This window comes from Squalius cephalus, assembly GCF_949319135.1.
Source record: "Squalius cephalus genome assembly, chromosome: 20".
NCBI lineage: Eukaryota > Metazoa > Chordata > Actinopteri > Cypriniformes > Leuciscidae > Squalius > Squalius cephalus.
In genome coordinates this window covers 32652258-32665665 of record NC_137141.1, presented here as the reverse complement: position 1 = coordinate 32665665, position 13408 = coordinate 32652258, and the positions used below count along the sequence as shown (strand labels likewise).

Below are 13408 nucleotides of genomic sequence, written 5' to 3'. Positions count from 1 at the left end.
CTTGCCGGACTAATTTCATCTTGACCAAAACTGGACCGGAGCTCGGCTCACAGGACGCTGTCGGGGGTAAGTCATGGTCAATGCACCACACTGCTTATGGGGAAGCTATAGAGATTCATGTCTAAAATCCTGAACTATCCCTTTAAATCTTCTCCCACAAAGAGATTTTTTCTTGGTTGGTTTCAATAGATCTGATTCGGGCCTGAACTGATAAGGTAAAGCCATTAATTATTAACTGTGTGTTTATAAAAAGCTGAAGCTGGCAATTATGGTAAGGGGTGTTATATTTCCGACACACGCTTGAGGTGTTTGGCCAATCACAACGCACTAGGTCAGCAGGCCAATCAGAGCACTCTGAGCTTATCAGAAGGAGGGGCTTTGTAGAAATCAGCGCTTTTCAGATACACTGAGAATAGAGGAGCTGCAATAATGTACAGTATGTGAGAAATAATTTTTTGTTTGTTGTTGTTTACATTAAAGCCTGTTAACCTATTCTATTACACCCAATCATCAAAATACTGAACTTTTAAAATAGCATCATATGACCCCTTTAAGACTCTAATTAAGGGAAATCTACTGTACGTCTGCTAAAAATAAGAATGATATAAGTATGATAAGGGCAGGAAGCGACAGCTAGCAGGACGGCCTCCTCAAGATTTTGGACAAGCAGTAAACTCGATAAACTCGCCATTCTAGAGAACAGACAGAAAGAGAATAATGTAAGCATTGCATTTCTGCACTTTAATTGGAAGTTATGCAATTTTCAATATGCAAAATGTAGATTACCGTTGCAATGTTTATTATTATTATTACATGGAATGATTTGGATGCACATTTTAAAGCGTTTAAACAGTTACTTTAAAAAAAAAAACATTCATGCCGTTTTCAGCACTATCCTCTGTTTTTTCTAAACCAATGAAATTTCAATATAACATGATGGCAACGCATTCAAAATCCATTCACAATTTTCATTTAAAATAAAACAATAAAATTAGTAAAAAAAAAAAAAATTCTAATTTAGGATTTATATGGTTTTGAAAAAGTTCAATATGTTGACTCTAAAACATGGCATGTGAGGTAACAATTAAGTAAAAGGTAAAAACATATCCTTATCACTGTGGGTTTTTAAAAAAAATCTTTAAAAGGGTTAAGTATTTTTATGTAATTTTAAAGTTTAAAAATATGAATATATGTAAAAATAATAATAATAGTTAATTTACAAGTATCATGATGTCTTTGAGGAATTGCACAACATGAAATGTAAAATGAACATGAAATTTTACATGAACATGATGTAATTTACTATTTTTGAATACATTAATAGATATGGAAAAAAGAGTGACAGTGACCCATATATATATAATGTTCCCTACCTGAGTTTGGTACTGTGCCGCCTGTTGTAAGAACTCAACAGTCTACTTGCTTCCAGTGGCACTTGCCTAAATGTAAGAGAAGCCCATTAATTAAAGTTTCGGCAGGGGTGTCTAATCCTGCTCCTGGAGGGCCACTGTCCTGCAAAGTTTAACTCCAACCCCAATCGTTACACCTGAACCAGCAAATCAAGGGCTGTGTTCAAAATCGACCCCAATACCCTTAAATAGGGCACTATTTGTGGGGACAGCCGTATTGGTGTCCGAAACCACACTGGATGTTATCGAGTGCACTCATTCAATCCCATAATGCACCGCGATAACAAGTCTACAACTGATGTATACTCAACCACCAGAGAATACCCATAATGCACTGTGAGGGTCATGCTGAATGAATTCCTGCATCTCCCTTCTGGTCCGAATTCGCTCACTCGTTTTAATTCACTCCTTAAAATAGACTATATTAGTGGAGTGATATAGGGAATAGTAACTGAGGATAAAACTCAGTTTAGGTCTCACTAGTCACTCTAGCAACTTCCAGGCAGGTGTGTTGAGGAATTAGCTCTGCTGGACAATGGCCCTCCAGGACTGATTTTGGACACCCCTGGTTTACAGGAAGCATCTTTAAAATATATCACCATTTTTGTCATTGCTTTGACAATGCAGAACTCTTTTTTTTTTTTTAGACAATGCAACACTGAATGCAACAAATAATGTCTTGTTCCTCCATTCAAACAGTTAAGAATAAAATGTCACTGAAGGCATCAAATGTTGGTTATAATTCTGTATTCCACACATATCTCCATTATTAACTCACCACTCCAGTGGGCTTCTGATCAACCCCAGCTAACTTCCAGATCTCCAATCCTTCAGAGTCGCCACTCGCCGCAAGACTGTAAAACACACAACCGTAACACAGGAAGTTCATAAACTGAAGACAGACAGTTCTGGTATGTGCTCAATACACAGAGCTGTACATTAATGTACAAGATATGCTCATATTTGTGAACCGCACATCCATTGAACTTTAATGTGCCATTTAAAAACCTTAAGCTTAACTACAGTACATTACTTAAATGGAAGAATTGTAATGAAATAAATCAGTACTAAAAAAAAAGTAGTACGTCTGCTACTACTAATAAAAATAAAACCGAAATTTGTGTCATTTATCAAATTGCGGTGTCCACAAGTTTATAAAATCAACAAGCGAAGGATTGATCGTGAGTAAATGTGTGTATGTAAATGAGACCTGTGCAACTTTGCTCCAGCATCAACTATTTCAGCCGGGGAAAAATGAGCTCCAGTCTTCCTCAGCAACTTCACAACATCCTTATGCCTACAGACATGGAAAAATGACATACAGTCACACGTGTTTAATTGACTTTGCCAGTTGTACTGCGCTCATCAACGGCAGCTGTCACAGTTGCTAGGCCATCCCGTTTAACAAGCTCATTTCGACCTTTGTGGACTTCGAAGGTGTGACCTTTGAACTTTGCACACTTTTAAGGATGCCGCTTCTTAATTGGGACACAGCTATTGTTTTGCAATGAGGGTGAGTAAATTTTATGCTAACCATGAATAATTATATTGCATCAGAACAGACTTGTGACTAGGGAAGCAAGATATATCAGCCACCATATCTGTATCGGCAGATACATGTTCATTTTTAATGTTATTGTTATGGCCCGATAAGAAGATTTGGCCGATCTAAAGCCGATAAAGAATGGATAATGGATTATTTCCTTCAGCTGAGACACTTCAGATGCACAAGGTTCGCTATGATGGTTTTTAATTGAAATATGATTAAAATCAAAAAGGAAAATTCAGTAAAGTACAACATGCAGCAAAGGTCTGTCATATCAGCTACATGAAATTATAACTAGAACATTATAATTGTGTGCTTGGGACATGCTTGAGACTTGTTTTTGTACTCAGGCTCTCAAAAATTACATAAAAAAATTGGATGTGGGTTTATCAGCCATTATATCAGTTATCGGCTTTCAAATATAAAGAATTATCGGTTATCGTATCGGCCAAATTTTTTATCAGTGCATCCCTACTTGTGATCCCTTTATAGGTCGCAACCACCCATTTAAAACCAGTGGTCTTCTCTAGTTCGCCTAAAGACTGTCTGTATAAATTACACTGCAATTAGTTAACTCAAAACTTTGAAATTAAGGCAATTATTTGTTGTGCCCCTAAAAAGTATTTGGACACTTAAATCAGTCTTTTATTTTATTAAATCAGTCCTACCTGCAGTGCACAGCACTGTGAAGTGGTGTTTCACCATAGCAATCTCTGGCATAGACTGAGGCCCCTTTACTCAGCAGATACTCCACCACTTTTAGATGCCCCTCACATGCAGCGACGTGGAGTGGTGTGCGGCCATCATAGTCTGCCGTGATCATGTCAGAGCCCTATATAGAAAGATATGAATCCGCTAATTTTCTAGACTGCATTTAATACTGCAAACCAGCACATCTGACTTGTTCACATGCTCCTGGACCATTTCTAATATAATAAAAAATGTTCAAATACAAAAAGTTGCAGGGATACACTAAAGTTTGGAATAGGCTGCATTTATTTGATTACACTTTTTACAGGTAGTGTTTGCCCTTCTAAATGGGTGTCCAAACAGGTATCAATATCTTACCATTTCCCTTAGGGCCTCTAAAGCTTCAATGTCTCCGGCCTTAGCAGCGACGCAGACCAGAGTGGGAGTTAGTGCATCTCGTATGGCTCCAAGCTCCTGTGGACATCAGTAATATTATAGTTGATCTGTTCATCTGAGCCTCTTCTTATTCAGTATATGATTGTAGTTGTTCCATCTTGTAATCATCATAGTTTACACTAAAATGCAGAGCACCAAACTAGCACAACTGTTAGTTGCGTGTCGTTTTGGGAAAACGGAGATGGAATGTAGACATAAATTATACGATTGAAAGAGCAAAAAGAGTAAGAGATAAAAACTCCTACGACAACATTAGGCTAAGAAAAGAACACAACGGTTCAAACACAGGCGATAGGCGAAAAATTGGGAAACAAAGCAAAGTTAGAAGGAGAGAAAGTGTAGGTTCCATTACCTGATCACAGCTAATGCTGAGGGACTTGGCGATGTCCTGAATAAAGCGACTGTCGCTGAGCTTTGGTTTTTTGCTATCATCTGTCAACTCACCACGCAGACTGCATGTCATCCACTTATGAACAAATAACATGTTTAAAGAATAAGTGATTAAAACAAGTAATAATTATTATCTAATTATTATTATTTACAACAAACTGCTTAACTACTTTTCAGCTTATTATTATTTGAATTAAACTCACATTTAAATCAAATTTATGTGGTACAACTAACAAAAATAAAGAAAAGACATTATACAAAGCAAAGTTAGTTCAGTTTGTAAAATGCCATGTAGTGTGACTTTCCAATTAAATAATTCATGTAATAAAAAAAATAATAAAAAAACATTTTTTTATTACAAAAATAATAATTTGTAATAAATAATAATACAATAACAAAAATAATATTTTTTTTCTTTTCATTTTTAATACTTTAATACCATTTACTTAATGGTTACACCACATTAAATTTCTTAAACTTTTCTTGAAAATGGTATAAAAGTAAAAAATAATATGAAACAAGGAGTAAGACTAAGAACTTGGCATTTGCATTTTGTATTTGATTTAAAATTAAATTAAATTACTAATACATTACCATTCAAAAGTTTGAGGTAGGTAAGATTTTTTTTCAATGAAAATACATTAAAACAGTAACATTGTGAAACATTGTTATAATAAAAAGTAACAGTTAAAATAACTGTTTTCAACTGTATGTATTTTAAAATGTAATTTATCCCTGTGATGGCAAAGCTGATATTCAGCTCCTGATTGTCAGCTTTCAGTCATAATCCTTCAGAATTAATTGTAATATGCTGATTTGGTATCAACGTTGAAAACAGTTGTGCGGCTTAATATTATGTGGAAAACGTGATACAAGATTTATTAACCCCAAACTTCTGAATGGTAGTGTAAATGTTATTGACCCAAATGTGGCTTAAATGTATTTTTTTAAGAGACATTTTTCCATACCTTCTTCTTATCTTCTGTATTGAGGCCTGGTTTTGCCAGCACATAGGAGAGTTTTGAAAGAGCAGCTTCTGGGGTCATATCAAACCCAGCGACCACACCGGCATCTGCCAGAGCCTGAGAGGGAATATTAAATTACACACTCTCACCCACATAATGCCTTTCTTAATCAAACTCCCATACCTGTCCAGTGGCGTATGCGGTTGTGACCGAGCCACGGAGGCACTGGGTGCAGTTGATCATGATGACTCCTCTATCTGACGCTTGACGGATTATAGCCATCAGGTCCGGGCGGTCGGGGGCGTTACCGCTGCCGAAAGTCTCCAATATGACCCCAGCCATAGGAGGCTGCAAGAAGGCCTCGACCTGATGAGAGAATGAATCTCATTTAAACATCTGAAACTTCCAAAAGTTCAGCTGAAAATGGAACTTCTGTCACTATTTACTAAACGTTATAAAAAATAATGAACATGTTCATGGACTGAATGAAGAGATTTGGGAAAAATGTGTGGCAAAAAAAAGGCAGACATAACCACACGGCCTTACTGTCTCATCAGTGATTCCTGGGAAGAGTCGAAGGACACCCACATTGCAGTTCAGTTGTGGGTTGACAGTGAATTGTTCTGTTGCACAGGACCGCAATATAATGTCCTTGTTAACTAAAGAGTAAGAAATAAAGCATAATGCTCAAAATAACAAGTCTGCATAAAATAAATAACACTACAACATTAATAATAAGGAGTCAAAATTTCAAGCAGTGTCCTGTAATGCACATAATATAATTATCTATACTTATCCTTTTTTTTCTAAATCATTTGTGTGTATTATTTTTATTTTATTTATTTTTATTTTTATTTTTTATTTTTTATTTTTTTGGCCCGCCATTCACCCAGTTTAGTGAGACCCTGGGTACATAAGGGGAGGGGGGATTATAGCACCACGTACAGAGTGTAACACGTAACATATAAGACACAACAACGTGACAGACAACAGAGGGACAAGACAACTGACAAACACAAGAACGCATTATTATTATTATTGATGGAATAGAATGATCTTGAGCAAATTCTATTTGTTAATCTGAGGTTTACATTAGTCGGTCATGATTAAGGTGTTAGAGGAGAAATAGGTTTGGAAACATGTTATGCATGAGTGTGGATAGTGTATGCCTGTGTGAATATGAAGTGATAGCTGCAGGGGCAAAAGCAAAAGAGAAAAGAAAAAGAAAATTTATAAACTTATAGAACAGGGGGGAGGTATGTGTCTGGTAATGTACACGGCTCGTAGTTATGTTTGTGTGGTATTAAAAAATGTCAAAAACGGGGACCAGGTGTCTTCAAAGGCTGATATTTGCTTCCTTCTATGTGCATTGTGTTTCTCCATTGAAATGTGTTCTGAAATTAAATTTGTCCAGAGATTGATGTGGCAAGATTTCTTTGATTTCCAGTTTTGGATAACTACTTTCTTAGCGACAGCTAGAGAGATGAGCAACGGATTCCTGTATTTTTGCGGGATATGGATTTCCGAAAAGTCGCTTATGAGACAAAGTGTTGGTGATGATGGGATTCTGTGGCTCAGGATAGTGGACAGTGTCTCAGTGACTGTAATCCAAAAAGAGTGAACTGGTTGGCAGTGCCATATGGCGTGCAAATAGTCGTCTGTGCTACCTAAAGTGCATTGTGAACAAATATCGGTGTTGTGTAGGCCCATTTTGAACATTTTACTTTGGGTAATATGAGTTCTGTGAATGACTTTATATTGTATAAGCTGCAGGTTTGTGTTATCGGTCATGAAAAATATGTTCCTACAGATTTGTTCCCAGTACTCAGGGTTGGAAGAGACGGCCAGGTCGGTTTCCCACTTGGTTGTTGGGAGTGTTATTGTTGTGTTTTGGTTGGAAATCAATGTATATAGTTGGGAGGTTAATTTTTTGAAGTTATTAATTTTCATAATTTCTTCTATAAGCTGAGAAGGTTGTAATGTATTGTTGGTAAGTGTGGTTTTATCTTTAATTTGAAGTCTAAGTTGTTGATATTGAAGGAATTGTTCTCTCCCAACCCCATATTGCTGTGTGAGTGTGTTAAATGACATGAAATGGTGGTTCTCAAATAAGTGGTGAAGGTGTGTGATTCCTTTTTGTGCCCATGTGGGGAAATAAAGAGGTTTATTCTGTATCATGAATTCTGGGTTGTGCCAGAGTGGGGTGAACCTATTTAATTCTAGTGATGATTTTGTGATTTGTTTCGTTTTCCACCAGGCTGTCAGAGTTGAATGGATGGTAATGCGTTGGCAGAAGTTGGATTTCTTGATTGATTGTGAGAGGAAGGGGAGGTCTGCAACTGTGATATTTGTGCATTGGTTTTGTTCCAATTCCAGCCACAGGTAATTATGCTTGTGTATATTGATCCATTTAACTAGGTACTGTAATTGATTTGCCAGGAAGTAGTGATGGAAGTTTGGTGCCTCAAGCCCCCCATGTGATTTTTTATTTTGTAGTGTTGAGAGTGATATTCTGGGTTTTTTATTTTTCCAATAAAATTGTGTTATTAATGAATTAAGAGTTTTGAACCATTTATCTGTAGGAGTGATGGGGATCATAGAAAAAAGGTAGTTAATTTGGGGTAGGGTTTTCATTTTGACAGCAGCTATTCTTCCGATGAGTGTGAGTGGGTGTTTAGACCAGTGTTTATATTCGTTTTCAATTTTCTTTAGGAGTGGAGTGTAGTTGAGGGTGAAAAGCTCTGACAGCCTGGGGGAAATCTGAATCCCTAGGTACTTGATGTTGCCTGTGTGAAGGTGGAATGATGTGTCCTGAGCTCAAGAATCCCATACATCATCTGAAAGTGGTAGTAAAATTGACTTGTTCCAGTTGATAGTGTAATGTGAGACAAGGGAGAATCTGCTGATAATATTGAACGTTTCTTGAAGTGATACTCGTGGGTTCTGTAAATAAAGTAAAAGATCATCTGCATATAAACTGATTTTGTGTTGTACGTTGTCTACCTGAATTCCTTTGATTATGGTGTTTTGTCGTATTGCTGCTGCGAGTGGTTCAATGAAAATGGCAAAGAGGGAAGGCGAGAGTGGGCATCCCTGTCTGGTGCCCTGATGCAGTGTGAAACTCTGTGAAGTGATACTGTTAGTGGTGATGGTGGCCCTGGGTGATGTGTACCGTATTTTAATCCAGTGGATGAACGACTCTCCAAAACCGAACTTGTGAAGTGTATTGAATAAAAAAGACCAGTTTACCTTATCGAAAGCTTTTTCTGCATCAAGTGAAATGATAATGGTTTTCTGTTGTCTTTCTTGTGCTATGTTAAATAGGTTAAAAAGTCTGTGGACATTATCTGTGGCGTGTCTATTTTTTATGAAGCCTGTCTGATCTGGATGAATGAGTGTGGGGGTGACTGTTTCTATTCTGGGTGCTAGTGCTTTGGTGATAATTTTCAAGTCAGTATTCAATAGTGAGAGAGGTCGGTAGTTAGAAGGGTGAGATGGATCTTTGTTGGGTTTTAGCAGTAATATCATGGCTGCTGTATTCATGTGTGTGGGTATGGTAGATGACGTTTTAATTTCTATAATTACTCTGTTGAATAGTGGTGATAATATGTCCCAAAAGTGTCGGTAGAATTCAGCTGGGAATCCATCTGGCCCGGGAGATTTATTGCTAGGAATTTTATTGAGTGCTTTAGTAAGTTCATTAAGGCTAAGGGGTGCGTCTAGAATGTTGGTTTGTTCTGCAGTTAATTTTGGCAATGTCAGACTGTTCAAGAAGGTGTCAATTTCTGATTGAGTAGGTTGGTGGGTGGGGGAATAGAGGTTGCTGTAGAAATTCCGAAATGTGTTGTTTATATCCTGTGGGTTTTGATTAATGTTTCCTGTGACGTCTAAGATGGCTGGGATGTTTGATTTCTCTTTCTTGTGTTGGAGTAGATTTGCTAAATATTTACTGTTTGCTTTATTACTATATTGAAAACCATTATATTTCAGCTGCTGAATTTGAAATTGCGTTTTTTTCTGTATGATATCATCAATTTGTGTTTTGAGGTCTTTTAATTCCTTCCGTTTTGGTTCACTGGGATGGTGAGATATTTCATTTGTTAGGAATTTGATTTTTTGCTCTAATATATTTTCCAATTGTTGTTGCTGTTTTTTCCTATATGAAGAGTACGATATAATTTTTCCTCTGATTACGGCCTTCCCAGTTTCCCATAGCAGTGAAGGTGAGGTGTCTGGAGAGTCCAGAAAGAATGCCCACTCTCGCCTTATAAGGGTTGTAAAGTTGGGGTCTTCTAATAGTGAGGTATTGAAGCGCCATATAGTTGAAGTTTTAGCATAATATGTTTGAATATTTATAGACAGAGAGATAGGAGAGTGATCACTGATTACAATTGGATGGATTGTAATCAGGAATGTGTATTATTGGAATGTGTATTATTACATATGCCGTTTGTATGAACTACTGTTAATTTTGAGATTACACAAGACAATAAACAGTACAACATTTGTACTTTGTAATTCATTTTTTCTCCCCACAGGATTATTAAAGTGAACAGCAAATGATTCAAAATATTTTGTAAAAAACTTACTAAAACCATTAAAAAAAAAAAATAAAAAAAAAAACATTTCCTTTAATAAAAGTAAACATGAACTAAATTAAAATAGATATTTATATAATAAATTCAAATAAATAAAATTGTAATCATTTGCTCACTTCAATGTTGTTCCAAACCATACAATTAGGCTTTCACACTTCAAAAAAAGATTCTAAAGGACCATAAAGTATAATAAAAGTAGTCAATATGACTTGCTGAACACAAAAGAAGATATTTTGAAGAATATGGGTAGCCAAACCGTTGACGTTCCCATTGACTTCCATAGTGTTTTTTTTTTTTTCTACTATGAAAGTCAATGGGGACCATCATCTGTTTGGTTAACCATATTCTTCAAAATCTTGTTTTTGTGCTCAGCAGAACAACTTGGAACAACTTGAGGGTGAGTAAATGATGACAGAATTTCCATTTTTGGGGGAACCTTCCTTTTAAAAGTCTCATTCCCAAATCATTTTAATTGCATAGAAAAGAGCAACCAGTTTAGAAAAACTAATCTATAAATAGACCCTTAAACGTATGTAATTTTTTTCTCCGCTAGGGGTCGCTAAGAATTATGGATCTTGTCGTCAACGTCAAGCCGACCGATCTAATAATGTTTATGGATGACTGAATACATCAATGTTTTTATCATGACTGTGATATGAAGCAGTTCGGGATTGCTAAGAGACAGCTATCAGCTCCACACGCGACGCGAGTCCCGCGGATATAAAAGGAATATGGACATTTCCTTCTACTGAACTACACACAAGTGCAGAATTACTACTCACAGGGCAGTTTATTAGACAAATTAAACTTGTGAGGTAACGCAGCGCTGTTTCACTTGGTCTAACATTACATTAGCACACTAAACTGCATTTGAATGTGTTGAAATGTATGTGTTAGTTTGTCTGTATGAGACTAGCAGTAAGCTAGATCAACATTAGAATAACATACAGATCATATTCTAACATTTTATCATTGTTGAACTATATAACATTGATTAGTTTTATATAAATGTGCTCACCTGTTTAATAAAGTACATGTAGGAGCGGTCGAAGTCTCGGACGTGGAGCTCTCGTTTATATACTGTCTATGGGAGCTCTAGGCATCTCGAAAACACCGCGCTGATATTGATTCTCGTTTTAGTTCTTCTTTTTTTATCCAAAGTCTGCTTGCCATGGTCCATAATGTTTGAACGAAACAACAACAGCGTGCAAATAGACATTGCGAACTAGGGCTGTCGCGGTGAAGGATTTTCCCTTGCGGTAATTATGAGTGGCTCAATAGCGCGATATGCGGTTTTACCGCATTTATTAATTTATTTTGATTTATTTGTTGCTATATAAATAAGTGTTAGCAATGTGGTCAGCATGCACAAAAACGAGTACATTTTCAGTAACCAATAAACCGAAACTAAACTAAACAGCGTATTCTGCGCATTGAAAGCCTGTCACTCAGTGCGCAGTTGTTACGGCAACAGACTGTCTTTGCGTGAGTCATTAAACCATTCATTCAACAACACGTTCAAAAACGCTGATTGATTCATTAAAAGATAGTAATGAAACAAGGTTTTTTAACTTTGAGCTCCACTTTTCAAGGCTCAGCTGACCAGCAATGCGTCGTATGGGTAACGCTGAAGCTTCACTTAATAGACAAATGGCATTGATTCAATGCGTGACTCACTGAGTTTTGTTTCCCGCAACGGCAAGTTCCTCGCGCTGTGGATGCTGACCAGCGCTGTCGCTGATGCCATTCATGGTAAATACCCTTTATTTTAAACGTTAAAAGGATGACAGGACACATATTTAACTTTCCTTGGACACGGCAACCTTTTCACGAATATGACTTGACCTCAAAGACAGACGCAGGTAATCGCACACGCTCAGTCGATCTCTCTCATTCACTGTCTGTTTAGGCTTAAGTGCAAATCCACGAAGCCTCTGTATAAATCACCATGATAAAACCATGATCACCACGTCTTATTATCATTATTAACTTATTTAACATTCAATACACATGCACGAAGTTCAAAACAAGAAGGGTAGAGCCTTATGAAAAAAGAAAACACGCGAATATCGCGGTTGCTGCGGTTACTTGAATTCCTCTGCGGTTGGCTTGTCAGTAGCGCGGTACTGCGATATTGTGGTTATCGCGACAGCCCTATTGCGAACTACACAGTTGTCCGCGTCAGTCGCTTTGGTTACGATCAGAGGGCTCTGGTTCATAGCTCTGGTTGCTATGGCAGTACGAGTGGAAACCAGGGACAACGCGGATATGACAAAACGGAAATAAAGAAACGGGACGTGTCTTTGAATTAAATGTCAAATTTCTCCTGGTTTGAAAGTTGTTGGAAACAGTCGGGATAATGTAAGTACACAACTAAAAATTAGCTATTTTTAAAGCAAAAAAGTTACTTATTGTGCCTTTAAGGTTCTAAGACTGAGTATAAATGTTGGCAGAACTGGACTCACTTTTGATGTCGATTTCAACATCGGCTAATGGCGACAGGTTTGGTGAGGCAAATGCCTCAAAGCTGGCAGAGTCCACTTTGGTGACACGGTTGCCCCTGTACAGCTTTTGATAAAAATACAGGCCAACCTGTGAAGAAAGACAAAAAGAGCTTATTTCTGGTCCTTCACTCAATTTAAACTGTTTCATAATGATTTTTTATAACAATAGTGGTAACACTTTACAATAAGGTTCATTAGTTAACTACATTAGTTAACATTAACTAATAATGAACTGCACTTATACAGCATTTGTTCATCTTTGTTAATGTTAATTTCAACATTTACTAATAGTTTATTACAATTTTGTTAACATTAGTTAATGCACTGTGAACTAACATGAACAAACAATGAACAGTTTTATTTGTATTAACTAACATTAACAAAGATTAACAAAAACAGTAATAAATGTATTGCTCATTGTTAGTTCATGTTAGTTAATGCATTAACAATGTTTAATAAAGGAACCTTATTGTAAAGTGTTACCACAATAGTATTATTAAATTATTACGATAATAAAGTATCATTGTGCTTCATTGGCATGGCAGAAACAAAATGTACAGTACTGCATAACATATAATCATCTCAAAGGACACTTAAATCGTACTGGTTACTTTCGTAACCTCGGTTCCCTTAGAGATAAGGGAACGAGTACTGCGTTGCAAACGCTTATGGGAAAACTCCTTTTCTCGAGAATATTGAAGCCTTTATTTTAAAACGCATTTGCTACAGCACAGGCGAGAGCATCAGACCCACGTGAGTGAGCTGATAGGCTGTGCTGTGGGCAACTGCACGAACCAATGGCGGATAGACAGAAGCGCGCGAGCCAATCAGGGCGCTTGGCGCTCTGTCA

At 36.9% G+C, this 13408-nt stretch overlaps 1 protein-coding gene across 1 annotated transcript in view; it reads right to left on the bottom strand.

Moving 5' to 3' along the window:
• Positions 1-1373: 1373 nt before the first annotated feature.
• LOC307148539 (60 kDa lysophospholipase-like) overlaps positions 1374-13408 on the bottom strand; it is a gene marked incomplete at its 5' end in the record, with an annotated part of 37174 nt that continues 25139 nt past the window's right edge. The window contains 10 exons of the mRNA XM_079854147.1: positions 1374-1439; positions 2188-2263; positions 2620-2706; positions 3624-3787; positions 4024-4119; positions 4454-4567; positions 5460-5573; positions 5640-5822; positions 6003-6115; positions 12520-12646. Coding sequence (XP_079710273.1) covers positions 1416-1439; positions 2188-2263; positions 2620-2706; positions 3624-3787; positions 4024-4119; positions 4454-4567; positions 5460-5573; positions 5640-5822; positions 6003-6115; positions 12520-12646 — 1098 coding nt within the window. The 3' untranslated portion in view covers positions 1374-1415. The remainder of the gene's footprint in view (positions 1440-2187; positions 2264-2619; positions 2707-3623; positions 3788-4023; positions 4120-4453; positions 4568-5459; positions 5574-5639; positions 5823-6002; positions 6116-12519; positions 12647-13408) is intronic.